This window comes from Myotis myotis, unplaced genomic scaffold, assembly GCF_014108235.1.
Source record: "Myotis myotis isolate mMyoMyo1 unplaced genomic scaffold, mMyoMyo1.p scaffold_m19_p_3, whole genome shotgun sequence".
NCBI lineage: Eukaryota > Metazoa > Chordata > Mammalia > Chiroptera > Vespertilionidae > Myotis > Myotis myotis.
The window spans coordinates 183742537-183759331 of NW_023416335.1; the positions used below are offsets into that span (position 1 = coordinate 183742537).

Below are 16795 nucleotides of genomic sequence, written 5' to 3' on the forward strand. Positions count from 1 at the left end.
GGGTATCCCACTCATATCCTTTGTGTACGTGTAATATTTTTACAATATTATTTTATAATTTTTAAGTATTAAAGAGAAAAAGTACACAATGTAATCTTCCTCCATGAGCGCTAAAAAACAAGCAAAATGTGCTAAGCTTCATGTTAATGTCTAGAATTGCATCAATAACTATCAAATATCATTGTTAAAATCTATAAACAGATCAATTCTTTGATTATAAGAAAAATTCCTGCTTCCTTATAAACTCTTTAGGGAAGTGAGGAAAAGGAGTGAAAATGAGGTCTCTGACCACCCAGGAAACTGATACGCTGATAAAGTTTCCCAATGTTCACATCCTCTGCCCTATAATCTCTACTTGTTTATATAGAATGATTTCTACACCAGTTCCTAAGATTAAGTTATCCATACCCCAGATGGATTTTGCTGGTGAGCTGTTAACTGCTGCAATTCTCTCCCTTTCTTGCCATAAGCGACTTGTCCTCAAAGGAAAGATATGTTTCTGAAATACTTATCAAATCACTTTTAGTAAACAAATCATAGTTTCTCATTGATTTAAAGTGTAAAAAAGTGTCAAAAAGCTAGTTTCACAGAAAGCATACTGGAGAAGATAATGTACAACATCCATGGGCCTAACGATAGTATTCAAGGTGTTTTTCCAATACCGACCCATGTGCCCATTCAATTTCTGAAAACTGAACAAACCACCAAATTTTCATGTCCTTGTCATTTCACATTATCAGCTCATTTAAGGAGGTTATATAATGAAGTCTAATAATTTAAGTGTGTTTCTTAAATAATAAGAGTATGAAAGGGTTTTGTTTGTAAAGAACAGCAATCTTCACAAAAGTAGAGAACAAAGAAACAAAAAATAAGCTCTTAAATAGTTTTATTCATTGATATTGATTAAAAAACATAAAAAGAAAAATATTTAGCCCAAAGCAATCTATAAATTCAACGCACTTCCCATTAAAATACCAATGGCATATTTCACAGACCTAGAACGAACTCTCCAAAAATGTATCTGGAATAAAAAACGACCCCGAATAGCTGCAGCGATCCTGAGAAAGAACGAAGTAGGTGGGATCTCAATACCAGATATCAAGCTGTATTACAAAGCCACTGCTCTCAAAACTGCCTGGTACTGGCACAAGAACAGACATATAGATCAATGGAATAGAATAGAGAGCCCAGATATCAGCCCCAACCAATATGCTCAATTAATATTTGACAAAGGAGGCAAGAACATACAACGGAGTCAAGATAGTCTCTTCAATAAATGGTGTTGGGAAAATTGGACGGATATATGCAAGAAAATGAAACTAGACCACCAACTTACACCATACACAAAAATAAACTCAAAATGGATAAAGGACTTAAATAAACGACGGGAAACCATAAAAATACTAGAAGAATCCAAAGGCAACAAAATCTCAGACATATGCCGAAGCAATTTCTTCACCGATACAGATCCTAGGGCATTGGAAACTAAAGAGAAAATAAACAAATGGGACTACATCAAAATAAAAAGTTTCTGCACAGCAAAAGAAACCATCAACAAAACAACAAGAAAGCCCACTGCATGGGAGAACATATTTGCCAATGCTATCACTGATAAGGGTTTAACCTCCAACATTTATAGGGAACACATACAACTTAAAAGGAAGATAAACAATCCAATCAAAAAATGGGCAAAGGATCTAAATAGACACCTTTCAAAAGAGGACATTCAGAAAGCCAAGAGACATATGAAAACATGCTCAAAGTCGCTAATCATTCGAGAGATGCAAATCAAAACAACAATGAGGTACCATTTCACACTTGTCAGAATGGCTATCATCAACAATTCAACAAACGACAAGTGCTGGAGAGGATGTGGAGAAAAAGGAACACTTGTGCACTGCTGGTGGGAATGCAGACTGGTGCAGCCACTATGGAAGACAGCATGGAGTTTCCTCAAAAAACTAAAAATGGAACTCCCATTTGACCCTGTGATCCTACTTCTAGGAATATATCCCAAGAAACCAGAAACACCAGTCAGAAAGGATATATGCACCCCTATGTTCATAGCAGCACAATTTACCATAGCTAAGATTTGGAAACAGTGTAAGTGCCCGTCAGTAGATGAATGGATTAGAAAACTGTGGTACATCTACACGATGGAATACTATGCTGCTGTAAAAAAGAAGGAACTCTTACCATTTGCAACAGCATGGATGGAACTGGAGAGCATTATGCTAAGTGAAATAAGCCAGTCAATGAAGGAAAAATACCACATGATCTCACTCATTTCTGGATAATAAAGACCATTATAAACTTATGAACAAGCCGAAACCGGTTTGGCTCAGTGGATAGAGCGTCGGCCTGCGGACTGAAGGGTCCCAGGTTCGATTCCGGTCAAGGGCATGTACCTGGGTTGCGGGCACATCCCCAGTAGGAGATGTGCAGGAGGCAGCTGATCGATGTTTCTCTCTCATCGATGTTTCTGGCTCTCTATCTCTCTCCCTTTCTCTCTGTAAAAAATCAATAAAATATATTTAAAAAACAAAAAACAAAAAAAACTTATGAACAAAAATAGATACAGAGGCAGAGCTGCCTCGAAAAGACTGTCAAACTACAGCAGGAAGGTCGGGGAGGGTGGGAGGGCAGGAGGGGGGTGGGTAAGAGATCAACCGAAGGACTTGTATGCATGCATATAAAGCATAACCAATGGACATAAGACACTGGGGGGTAGGGGAGGCCAGGGGATTGTCAAGGGCGGGGGGAAAAAAAGGAGACATATGTAATACTCTTTGTAATACTTTAAGCAATAAAAAGAAAGAAAGAAAGAAAGAAAGAAAGAAAGAAAGAAAGAAAGAAAGAAAGAAAGAAAGAGAGAAAGAAAGAAAAGAAAAATATTTAGTTCCATAAACATTTAGTGAGTACCAACTGTGTGTTAGGCATTGCTAAATTCTACTAATTTAAAAGCTCATATTTCACTAAATGTGATTTTATTTATTTAAAATTGTATAGTGATAAAAACAAATTTGAGGCATTTCTTTAGCCAAAATACTTACCACTTTGTCAACCAGGCCCCAAACAGCTGGAATATGCAGATATTTATTTAGCCATTACTCTATTTATGAAAGTTGACTAAGCAATTGAGAGTTTTCCAACACTGTATCATTTATACATTCCGGCTTAAACAATCTATTATTATAAAAAGAATCTAAGTATATAATTATTTATAAATCGGCACCCATCTCTGACTCTAGTATTACAAATAGAAATTTATTTTTTAAATATATTTTATTGACTTTTTACAGAGAGGAAGGGAGAGGGACAGTTAGAAACACTGATGAGAGAGAAACATCGATCAGCTGCCTCCTGCACACTTCCTACTGGGGATGTGCCCGCAACCAAGGCACATGCCTTTGACCGGAATCGAACCCGGGACCTTTCAGTCCGCAGGCCAATGCTCTATCCACCGAGCCAAACCGGCTAGGGCTCAAATAGAACTTTAAAAAATGTTTAATACAGAAAAAACATAAATTTTTTAAAAATAAAAAGACAAACATTGAACATCTACTTTGTGACTACACATCATGCTAGGTTCTTTATATAAAATTCAATGCTCATAAATATAGAAGATATATATATTGATATTTCTGTTTACTATGAAAACAGACAACAAATCATAATAGACTAAATATATTAGAAAATAACTTTTAGTTAAAATTATTAAATTAGCTTTTCTAAAGAGTCATAGGTCCACCTGGAAGGTTATAGAATAAGGGTTTATATAAGGGCCTGCCTGGAAAGCAAGTTTCAGAAGGTATACTCTGCTTAAGGTAACGGAAGAATGCAGCCTTTTAAGCAAGAGACCACCTGGCCATAGTCATATAGACCCGAACGGAACGTTGTCAGAAGCTGAATAAATCGGATTGCTAAAGCTTGCATAGCAACTGACCAATCAACAGAGCTCATAACCCTGACCCCTTAACTCATGATTTTTGCCCTTAAAAGCCCCCAATTGTTAAGACATCGGGGAGTTTGGGCTTTAAGCTACCCAGCTTCCTATTCTTGCTTAGCACTCTGCAAATAAAACAACTCTAATTTCTCCACTGCAGAACTCGGGTTTAGTGTTTGGCTCTGCTGTGCAGCGGGAGGGACAAACCATTCGATTACATTATTGAAAACAAAGAGAATAGAGAAATGAAGATACTTAATGGTAAAAACCAGAACTCAGGTCCACTAGATTATAAATAAGTGATCACTTATTTCCCATTACAAACTATATTTTAAAAATTAATCTCTCTACAGGAGTAATCTAGGAGTAACTTTAAGAGAATGAATGGAAACTTGTGAGAATTATTAAACCTTTACATGGTAATCATGTGCCCCAAATTCTTCACATAGTATTCACTGCCTACACTTGTAGAGTAGGGGTTTTCAAAAATGCTAATTTTAGCTTATATCACTATTACTATCACTAAATCTAATCATGCCCTTTATATCCTATTTACATTGTAATTCTAAGATTGTTCTTGTAAATGAAAAAAGAACTGAGGCAGTTTTCTGGAAAATATAAGCAAATCCACCATTCTTTTCTCACCCAGATTTTATAAGAGTTGATATTCAGAATTAATAAAAAGACTTGATAAAATTTTAATATCATGTACTGTTTTTTTCTTTGCAAAAGTAAAGCATATTCCAGAGAAAACTAAGTTCTAGAATAAAGTTCTGAACCGGATATTTAAGGCCAAGAAGTTGTACTATAAAAAGCCCTTACAGCCCATTATTCCCCAAACCTACATGACTTACAGATCTCATTTTGAAATAAGATCTTGGGATCTTCAAGCATTATTTAACTTCATAAAATTTGGGAAATAAATGCTCCTTCATTGGCAAATGTTACGTTAAATAAGTGAGCTGATGAACGTAATGATTTAGAAATGAACAAAATATACAGTTGTGTACTTAATTTTTACAGACCTGGCAAAGAAATCCTTGTCATAAGTAATATTTCTTTTCATATCCCCTCTCCTTTCATTTTTCCAATATTTCTCAATATTTTTTTTCTACAAACTGCCATTGTTTATCTTTTTAATTGAATACACTGGACATAAAACATTGGTAAATTTAAGGCATACAACATGCCACCTTGATATATTTACACTAGAGGCCTGGTGCACAAAATTCGTGCACTGGGGGAGGGGGGGGGGGTGTCTCCCCTCAGCCCGGCCTGTACCCTCTCACACTGTGGTACCCCTCGCTCCTTAACGCTGTCGTGGAGGTGGAAGAGGCTCCTGCCACTGCCACTGCGCTTGCCAGCTGTGAGTCAGGCTTCTGGCTGAGCAGCACTCCGCCTGTGGGAGCGCACTGACCACCAGAGGGCAGCTCCTGTGTTAAGCGTCTGCCCCGCTGGTGGTCAGTGCACATCATAGCAACCGGTCATTCTGGTCATTCTGCCATAACGGTTGCTTAGGCTTTTATTATATAGATATTGTTATATACATAGTCTTTGCACCTATATTTATTAAATTATATAATTATAGTACAAAATTGCTGTCTGGTCATTTAGCTTCTATTGAATATCTATGATTAGAGGTAAATGGGACTAAATACATAAGAGAAAAACAATGTCAAGTATAATTTTGCCATGAAAATGTCATTATTATCCATAGTTTAGAATAAATACGGGGGGGGAATGGGGGAATTTAAAAAAATCTGTCATACTTTAATTACATACTATACATGAAATATGTATTTCTGCTAAATTAGTTTCAAAGACCACAGAGGGACTTACACATCTGAAATTTTTTAAATTAAAAATAAGAAAGCAGTTGATAAGATTCTGTAAAAGCAATACTTGTGTTCCCCCCCACCCCCACCCCAGCAGCTATCTGTGAATAACTTATGGCACCTCATAAATCTTTGCAACAGTCCAAGAAATAATCTTATTACTTTAGAAACCTTAAATAAACCTATTACCATGGTAAAATAATACATTAAAAAATGGAAGTAAACAGAGTGTGCATGCTGCCCAAGGTCACACAAGTGAGTCAGTATTTAGAAGTGGGAATAGATTTCTTGAGTATTATCACCTAGTTCTCATCTCTGTTAACCCTCCCTTTTCACGAATATACAAACTGAGTATACACCCACTTCCTTCTCATGTGCCAATCCTAGAAAATGGCATAGAGGGGGCAGTTCACAAAATAAAGATATTTCAGGAAACCATCACATAATTGCCTGGCATTTGAAGGCACCGAGCTTTTAGTATTCTCTTCCTATTCCTCCCACTCCTCTACATTATTTTTTCTAGAACTCTTTAAAGCACCTCAAATTCCCTACCTGACTTCTTGTTTCAAATACTATTTCCCCCCAAGGAAATAAATATGTTAATTTTTGCTTCCTTCAAATCTCCAAAAACACAAGGATTTATCTCAAGCAGAGTATGCAATTTTAATTTCCAAGAGAATACCCTGAAGATTTGGTTGCCAAGTTTGTGCGTTATAAATATATTTAAAAAATCATGTTCATTACAAAGTAATATGTAGATTTTAAATATCACTTGATACTATGAGAATATAATATGGGGGAAAATACACAAGATCTCCCTCACTTTAACTTCATGGAAGAACATGAACATTTTGGATAATAAAAATAATAAAAATAATCACAAAACATTTAAATAAAATTATCTCCCTAGTAATCACCATAATATGAGCTCAAGGGAAGTAAGAGCCCAAAACAGCAAAACTATTATTGTGCTCTAAACACTTCTGAAGCTAATTCAATATCTAAAAATAGAATAAATTATAAATACGAATGCTGAGTAATTGTAACATTTTACAAATATGCTGTCAATCTCATTTTACTTTAGAGTATTTTAAATGACCAATTATATTACAAAACCAACTTATTTTTGAGCTACCGTTTGAACAATATGTAGCTATTACTACAATATACCCTTTTCACTTTCTTTAAAGAATTCTTGCTCTTATACTAAGTGGGACTTAACCACTACTACTTTTTAGATTTAGCAAAGAAATGTAAAAGCAAACATTATAATTTCATTAAAACACAAGAACAAAAATGCTAAACTGTCCAAACTGACAAATCCTGTATTCCCTCAGCACATAATTCTGCCAGCATTATTCAGCAGCAGTGAACAAATGAAATTTGTGAGGAACATGAAGGAGGTGGCAGCATAGCAATTTATGAACTTGTCACCTAAGAAATGTAAAAATGTACTGAAAATATTTCAAAAGAAAGATCTGGACTGCAGAAACAATTTTCTCCTCATCCCAGCTAAGTTCCTTGCTACATAAAGCTTCAGCTCAGTATAAAACAAGCGGCAGATCTAAGTAAAGACATACACAGCCTTGCTAAGGATTATAAAAGTAGAACAAAACAGCTAATCAACTCACCAAACAGCCTTTTGCTAAGACCTGCGTTCTTCTTTTTATCTTAGGCTTCTGGTTTCCAAGACAAATTACATGCCCTCTAACAGAATGATGACAAAAGGGCACACCATGGTCTCTTTTCTGCTCTCTCCACAAAATAAAACTGAACTACACTGCAGTCTCCAAAAGTACTCCAAAAGTATGAGCATGCTCAGTATCTAATTTAAATGACTTGGTATTTCATCTCGGCATGAGATGGCCTACTTCCCAACAAACTCGGAGAGCTGCAAATTCAATCGAAGATGATTAACTGCAAAACACTACACAGAAACACCAAGTGGTAATTGATTTGTTTTTAACTTCCTGATTTCTGTGGTTCATTTAACTTGATGTGACTGGAAATGATTATTTCTACACTTTTATTAAAATAGATCCTTAGGTTTCTATATTTCACTATGTCAACATTAAGTATTCCAAAAAGTGCTGGCATGAACAGGAGAATTCAGGATATCCAAGATGTGTTCCCCACAAGTAAACCTGACCACTGAATAACAAAGCAAACTGTAAGCCATTCATATTTCATTTTTAACCCCTTGTCCTGTCCTCTTGCCTATTCAGCAAATAAAACAATCAGCAAACTATCTAGTAGTACTTTAGTTTCTCCTTGGGAAATATTAGTAAATATCAGTAAACTGAAATGTTCCGTACCTTTAGTAAAAATGCCAGCTACCTTTAAACCAGTGGTTCTCAACCTTCCTAATGCCACGACCCTTTAACATGGTTCCTCATGTTGTGGTGACCCCCAACCATAAAATTATTTTCGTTGTTACTTCATAACTGTAATTTTGCTACTGTCATGAATCGTAATGTAAATATCTGATATGCAGGATGTATTTTCATTGTTACAAATTGAACATAATTAAAGCATAGTGATTAATCACAAAAACAATATGTAATTATATATGTGTTTTCCGATGGCCTTAGGCGACCCTATGAAAGGGTTGTTTGACCCCCAAAGGGGTCGCGACCCACAGGTTGAGAACCGCTGCTTTAAATTATAGCAATAGAATATTTCATCTATAGCTTATACATAATAAATTATATGCGTATATAACAACAAGCCTCACCCAAATGTTGCTAAAGCTATAAACAGGAATAAATTTTTTTTTTTTGCATTTTGCGAAACAATTTTTACAACACACCACTCACTCACACTCAACCAGTTTACATGTGTATGTTTAAGTGATCAACTAACTAATTTTTCTGGTAAGTTGCTGCCAACACTGGAAATGTGGTGAACAACCTCATCCTCTGCTCTGTGATCATTTCAATGTTCCCGATATAGAAATCTGGCACAGCAGACAGAGCCCCACCAAAACCACCAGACAACTCTTAAAAATCCACTTCCCATTTTCACCTTGAGCAGACAAGCAAAAGCAGAAAGTGTTCATACACTCGACACACCAAGCTTGGGAGAGCAAACCGCCGCAGGAGTGGGGCTAACGCATCTTTAACCGGGCCCATATGCTAAGGCATGGCTTTCCTCTCTTAACAACCTTTCCTGGTTACTTCTATCACTTCCTTATTGTAAACTGCCTATCCACACCCCACACAAATATCTCATTTTATGAACAGTAGCCTTGTCTACCCCTTCTTCCCCACCTCCAAATTAACATGGAAGGCCTGGGAAAGCAAGAAGGCTTAGAAAAGAGAGAAATTCCACAGCAGCAGCTAAGTCAAGTCCCTCACAGATAATGGAACAAGATCATTAAGAAGTTTAGAGGTTGTAAAAAAGAAAATGTTAGAATTTTTTTTCAAAAACTACAGAGAACCATTTATGGAGCCACATTTAATTCCAACACCTTTCTAGGAAAAAAAAAAGTTAAGTTCAAAGAAAATTACCAACACAATTTTCTTTAACATTCTACCCAAGTAACTCATTCTTATTGATGAGTATTAAGGTAGGCATAACTGCAAGTTCTGTGGATTCTGTAGGCCATATAAGCATTCTAGCTCTAAAGAAAAAAAAAAAATGCCCAGGAAAGAGGGAGCACACAATAAAAACCAAGTACCAAGAGCTATAACTGTACCATGAAGTGTAAATATGCACCATGTTTCGTGTATTGTATGTGTGAAGGTGAGGATTCTGTAGAAAGAGTAGGTTACCTGGGGCACTCGAAAGCTCTAAATCTCTGAAAGAGAAAGAAAAAGTTCTTCATTGGAAAACAAACAAATCTACTTCTGATCTATAAACATGTATTGAGAACGTGTTATATATGAGGCATGGTGCAAGAGTGGGAAGAAAAACAAGGAGGACTTAGATCCAGAGACAAATGGGGGGGGCAGGTGGTTAGAGATCAACCAAAGGACTTGTCTGCATGCATATTAGCATAACCAAGGGACACAGACACTGGGGCAGTGGGGGCTTGTCCTTGGGAGTGGGAGGGGGGGGGTGTCAATCTGAGAAAAAGGAGACATATGTAAAACTTCAGACAATAAAAAAAAAAAAAATTTAAAAAAAGAAAGAAAAACAAGGAGGATGATCTCTTAAAAGAGCTCAGAGGCAAGCGTACATGTAACTAACACAAGATTATCCTGGCAAAAGAGCGGTGCTTCAGTGCTCTGCAGAGTGCAGAGGGAAGTGAGAGCACATTCTGATAGGGGAATCCAGGAAAGCTGTGTGAGGGGGTGGGCTCTTGGAAACGCCTGAAGACTGAGGATCTGGTCCAGGAACGAGAGGGAAGGAAGAGGAAGCAGCCAGGTGGGAGGCTGAGGAGGAGGACAGCAGGGGACCTGGGAGCTGGTGTGGGCACCAGAGAACTTGAGGCCCTGATGGTGTGAGTACTGGAAAGTGGAGGCTGTCAACCCTGGGAAGAGAAGCGAAGTCATCTGGGATGGAATTTGGAAGCAGATGGCAAGAAGCATTTTACACCCTGGATAGTAAGTAGGTCATACTAGTATGTTCAAGAGGGCCATGGCCAAACAGCAGCACGAAGGAATCGACTTTGGAAAGACAGATACAAAAGAGGTAAATGAGGCATTAGTACCAGCACCCTGGCATCAGAAGTCCCTTTTCGAATTCCATATCACTTAATACTCTCTAACCTGAATTCCCCCTCTCTCACATATTCAAATATAGCATTCTGATTTAAAATTGAGGCTGTCTCATTAATTACATTTATCCTTTTGATCTTAATTAGAAGTCCTATTTTAAAAATATCTTTATCTCTCATCACTTATTCTTTAATTTACTTGCTTATCCCTTTTCTAGTGACAAAACCTGATAAAATAGTTCCCAAATGCTGCTCTGATAAGAATGAATGGATATGTTAAAAAAAAAAAAAATCAAAGTAAGATATAACCTGTTTCTAAGGCAGGGATCCTGGTTGGGGCAACTGGGTGCAGTGAGGCCACTAACCAAGCCAGAAAATACAGGTGTAAAAGGCAGGAGGGAGCGTGAGTTCAGCAGAGGGAATGGGAACAGGAAAGGAGACTGCTGAGTTTCAAACAGGTGGACTTGAGGTAGCGGACAGTCGCCTGGTAATATCTGCGGCAGGTCAAAGGAAATACACATTGGGAGTTCAGGAAGAATCAGGGCCAACAACGCCTATTTACAGAAGAGGAGAAGCAAATGAAGCGATGGAGGATGCCCTCTCCTGTGGCAGAGAATAGACCCCGATGGCCCGGGAAGGGAGCTGAGAATGTGGGAATCACCCATCAGGAATAATAAGGAAATGCAGGGAAGAAACTTCAAGGACGTGGCCACCCGGTCAAGGACAGAATGAAAAAGGCTACTGGATTTACCTACTGGCTGCCACAACCCTAGTGAAAACTGTTTTGATAGTATCCTGGGTTCCAATGTCACCTTACAAAAGGCCGAGGCGGGCCCGAGTGCTAAAGAAGGACCCGATAATAAGCACTTAGCGCTTACTTTTGTCAGGCACTGTGCTGAAAACTTTATATGAATGACAGCACTTACCCAATGCAATAACTTTATTTAAAATGTCCAATAAAGCCCGAGAGCTTTGTTACATGTCTTCCCCAGGGTCCCACAGCTGGGAAGTGGCGGAGGTGTGCAAGGCCTCCACACTGCGGGGTCCAGTCTCTGTGCTCACCCCCACCTCACATACTGCCTCAAATGGCAATAAAAATAGCTAGCATTTATGGAAGGTTTCAGATATAGGGCTTCATTAAATAGTCACAACATCCCTGTGCAACAGATCCCGTTACTATTCTGCCTATTTTACACATTTGGAGACTGAAGCTTCGAGGCTCATAGATAATCGGTGTTGGAATTGGATCCAGACTTTGGATTCCAAAACCCATGATCTAAATGTGACCTAAAGGGCAATAAGCTCATGAAGGAGGTAAAAGTACTGAGAAAGGAGGGGGAGAATAATCGTGAAGGGAAGAACTGGTAAGCAAGAAGTAAGGAACCCAAGGCAAAGGGGGCAAATCCGGTTTTTTGTTTAGTTTTATTGCCGTTAAATTTACATTCAGAGAACCCACATATGGTAAGTGTACAACTCAATGTTTTTTAATAAATATACAGGCTGTGCAGGCATTACCACATCCAGTTTTAGACCATTTCCAACACCTTGAAAAATTCAGTAAGTCACGCCCATTTACAGTCAATTCCAACTCCCACCGCAGCCCCCAAGCAAGGGGATCTCGAAGATGAGAAATAAACCACAAGTTAGAAATAGCCGCGGCCACCACTGTCCCCACTGCCTTCTTCTTTGGGACAAACCGATGACAAACCTCAGTACAACACAGTAGCAATCAGTCACGAAGCACCAAGTCTCGTTGGTAAAGGATCCCCACTTATATTTTACTGCTTTCCCATTCAGACCTTTAGAAGGCATTAAAAAAACAAAGAAAAAAATTAGAAGCACTTTGATTTTTAAAACATTCGATTTAATAACTAACAAAATTAGGATATTTTTTCAAATATCGAGCAAGAAAGTAAAGCCCTGGGAAATATACAATGAAAAGGAAATAGTAACAGGAAGACAAAATCTGGGGCATACTATTTGCAAAAACCTTGGGCAAAGGAATAAACAAATTCTGCATAATTATTTGTTACTGTCTGACAGAAACTATTTATTTTAAATTTTACAATAGATTTTCATAGAATAAACTTAAATATCCCAGTGACTTTTAGTGCAGTGATAAACCCTTAGTATCTACTTAGCATGTGACAAGATAATGAATAGTCCTAATTATACATTATTTTGCCATTCAAACTGTCAATGCTTAGACTATAAGATTATCTCTTGTGCTTTACTAGAAAAACAAAGGCACACACACAATTTTGCTTCTAAATAAAGATATTATGAGGAAAATATTTTTGTAAGCACTGTACTGTGCAAAGAAAAGAAGAAATGAGGGCGAGGCAAGACTATTTTCCTGCTTTCAATTAAGGGACAGAACAATAAGAATTCCTTAGTGCCTCTTCCCCAAAACCAGAATAGTCAATTTCTTTCCATTCTGCCTAAGGAGATAATTAAAAAAAAAAAAAAAAATATATATATATATATATATATATATATATATTGATTTCAGAGAGAGGAAGGGAGAGGGAGAGAGAAACATCAATGATGAGAGAGAAACATTGACCAGCTGCCTCCTGAATGCCCCCTACTGGGGATCAAGCCCGCAATCCATTTATATGCCCTGACTGGGGATTGAATCGTGACCTCTTGGTTCATGGTCGATGCTCAATCACTGAACCACACTGGCTGGGCCTGCCCAAGGATACTCTTAATGGTTTACTTAAAATTTCATATTAAGTATTACAGAAATCTGTAACTTAAAAACACACACACACTGTGTACCCTTTGTTGTTTCATTCATTCATTCCACAAATATTTACTGAGCATAACCTCTGTGCCAGACACTTTTCTACTCACTAGGGACACAGTGGTAGAAAGGTCTATATGCCCATGGAGCTTACATCCTCATGGGGGGGGGGGGCGGGGAGCAATTTACAAAGACTATATAAGTTAGAGGGCAAAGGTTATGCCAAGAACTAAGATAGGCTAAGTGCCTGAGAGAATGGATGGTCAAGAAAATTGCTGAGGAGACAACATTTAAGCACTGGCTCAAACAATGACAGAACAGGGGGAAAAGGAATCCAGACAGAGTGCGTAGTAAGTGTAAAGGCTCTAAGACTGGCATCCCTAAAGAGAAGAAGGGGTGTGACTAAAGCACGGTGGGGTGAGGAGGAAACAGTTAAGAGATGAGGTTTGAGAAGTAGCCATTCAACTAGTGCTGGATTTTTTATAAGCCAGAGAAGGGACTTTGGATTTTATTCTAAGTGATACGGAAAGCCATTGGAAGGCTGTGATCTGATCTGATTTATATTTCTACATTTTAAGAAGACGCGTCTGTCTGAAGTGGGGAGAATGGAGGTGTAGAGGGTCAAGAAGCGGGGGAACAGTGAGAGGCCACTGCAATTGTTTGGCTGAGATAATGGTGGCAAAAATGGGAGGAATGGCAGAGATAGAGAAGTAGGTAGATTTGGGCTATATTTGGAAGGAGGAGGAGACGTCAACAGGGCCTACCGATCAACTGGAAGTTGGGGTTGGAGGGTGAGTAAAGGAAAGACAAAAATGAAGGACGGCTACCAAGTTTCCTGTCTGGTTGTGTCTAGTAGACACTGTGTGGAGAGATCCGTGAGGAGAGAAGTGGAAAAGGGTCTATGCTGGGGATACAGATTTATGGGTGACTGACATACGCTGCGCAAAGAACCTTGGTAGTAAATGAGGTGACCTAAAAGAGAATACATGATGCAGGCTTCATTAATCAGCAATGCCTACTATGAGCCAGGCCCTATGCTATGTGCTTAGTGTGAAGGGCAGATCCGTGCCCTCAAGGAGCTTACACTCTATCAGAGAAGACAAATATAAACATAATAAATAAGTAAACTGGATAGTATGATAAAAGGGCATGTGCCAGGGAAAAAACTAAAAAAGTAGAGGAGTTGGGGATGTGCGTAGGGGGATGGAGCTAAATGAGTGTCATGGTTAAGCCTCATTCAAAAGATGAGATGTGTGTGAAGAGCCCCGCAGAGGGAAAGGTCAGTGCAAAGGACTGAGGTAGGAATAAATGAGACCTGAAGTAGGTAGGACGAGCCCATCTGAAGAACAGCAAGACCAATATGGCTGAAGCAGAAGAAAAAAGGGCAGCAAAGGAGTGGCCAGAAAAGCAGCATGAAACCCACAAGCAGATGAAGACAAGGGGAAAGGTGGAGTAAGATGAGAACAGAGAGGTTCCTCCGAACGCTGGACGTGCCATGTGGAGTCAGTGGAGGAGACAGCCCTCTCTACAGGAGGGCAAGGAAGGAGGTCCAGCTGGCAGCACAACTTGGCTCTCAGGACTGAACTAAATTCTTGCTCTATTGCAACCAACAGGCAAGGGTTTGAACACTTTAATGGTGCCAACGTCATCAATCAACTCTGGAATCCAAAAAAGTCCATTTTGCTTATTTTCTCAATGATAAACCCACCCAAAAATCACAACTCTAAGCTATTTCTCAAAAAAGATTTAAAAAAAATAAAAAAGAACGCAGAGGGAAAAAAAAAGCTAAAAACGCATAAACCAGAGTTTCAGAAGCAAAACAGTACCAACTACCATTTGTTGAGAGTCATTCCAGGTAGAGTGGACAGATGACTGCTCTTTCATTTGTACGAGAATGCTGTCAGGTAGGTTTTACTGAGGAAAGGTTACCAGGATTTCACTACTACGAAACGAAGGGAATGGATTAGGAGTCTGTGTTTTCTACTCTGCCACAGATAAAATATAATCCTATATAACAGTGGTTCTCAACCTTCCTAATGCCATGACCCTTTAATACAGTTCCTCATGTTGTGGTGACCCCCAATTTTCATTGTTACAAATTGGACATAATTAAAGCATAGTGATTAATCACAAAAACAATATGTAATTATATATGTGTTTTCCGATGGTCTTAGGCAACCCCTGTGAAAGGGTCGTTCGACCCCCAAAGGGGTCGCAACCCACATGTTGAGAACCGCTGCTATATAACAACACCCTAATATGCAAATAGAACAAAAGGCATAATGACTGGTCGCTATGATATGCACTGACCACCAAGGGGCAGATGCTCAACACAGGAGCTGCTCCCTGGTGGTCAGTGCGCTCCCACAGGGAGAGCGCTGCTCAGCCAGAAGTAGGGCTCATGGCTGGTGAGCGCAGTGGCAGTGGCAGGAGCCTCTCCTGCCTTCGCTGCAGTTAAGGATTGAGGGGTGAGGGGTCTCGGACTGTGAGAGGGCGAGGGCAGGATGAGGGACACCCCCCCCTCAAGTGCACAAATTTTGTGCACTGGGCCTCTAGTATATTGATAACTGAGCAAAGGAGACAGATTCTTCAAGGAATTTAAGAAAGGTACACAAGACCTCATGATACAGAAACAAAACCCTACTCAAAAAAGTTAGACTCAATAGAATACCATTCAAGGTCATGGAAAGAATGTAACTATTGCTTTTAAAAATTATCTATATTGATAGATATACTTTGGTCATTTCCATTAGTGTAGGCAAGGCAAACATCAGATGCTCATTAGGCAAAGTTATATAAACAGCAACGAGGAAAGAAAACAAGATGCCAAAAATCAAGAGAATAATCAATAGGAATGGCCGCACAAATTAAAGTACACCTGTTCTATGAATCATGAAACATAGCAGTTAAAAATAATAAGGCAGGCCCTGACTGGTTTGGCTCAGTGGATGGAGCGCTGGCCTGAGGACTAGAGGGTCCCAGGTTCGGTTCCAGTCCAGGGCATGTACCTTGGTTGCGGGCACATCCCCAGTGGGGGGTGTGCAGGAGGCAGCTGATCGATGTTTCTCTCTCATCCATGTTTCTAACTCTCGGTCTCTCTCCCTTTCTCTCTGTAAAAAAAATCAATAAAATATTTTTTTAAAAAATAATAATATAGAACTGTGTGTCCTGGAAGAGATTTCCAGTATATGTATACTATCTTGAGTAAAAGAATAGGTAAGAAAACAGTACATATTAACAGTATGGATGAAAGCTACTTTTTTTTTTTTAACTTTATACTTTTGTTTGGTGCTAAGCATGTATTAGTTGTACAACTAACAATAAAAAAAGGAAATGGGAAAGGAAGAGGGGTGAGAAGAAGGTTAAAGGAAATGGAAAGGAAGACAGGAGCCAGGAACAAGGCGACAGGCTCATGGGCGAGCAGTGTGATGTGGGGAGAGACAGCGTGCGAGGTCCCAGATCCAAGTCCGAGCCCAGCTACTGCCTTCGGGCAGGTTAAACGCTCTAAGGCTCATTTTACTCATGTGTTGAGTGAGGATCACACTAGGTATTTCTTATCCATTGGAGTTACTGTGAACACGAAATGAGTTCCTTTTGAAACATGC

The 16795-nt window shown here is 38.9% G+C and overlaps 1 protein-coding gene across 20 annotated transcripts in view; it reads right to left on the minus strand.

Moving 5' to 3' along the window:
- The window catches only part of PLEKHA5 (pleckstrin homology domain containing A5), a 214046-nt gene that overhangs the window by 121045 nt on the left and 76206 nt on the right, over nt 1–16795 (minus strand). The window contains exon 1 of one of the 20 annotated variants that reach the window (XM_036297414.1): nt 7413–7548. The exons of 18 other annotated variants lie outside the window; for them this stretch is intronic. Coding sequence is in view for 1 of the 2 variants with exons in the window: in XM_036297426.1 (XP_036153319.1) it covers nt 12213–12240 (28 nt within the window). In the remaining variant the exon portion in view is untranslated. Of the gene's footprint in view, nt 1–7412; nt 7549–11851; nt 12241–16795 lie in introns of those variants that run through there. One more of the 20 variants, XM_036297426.1, reaches the window with a different exon arrangement.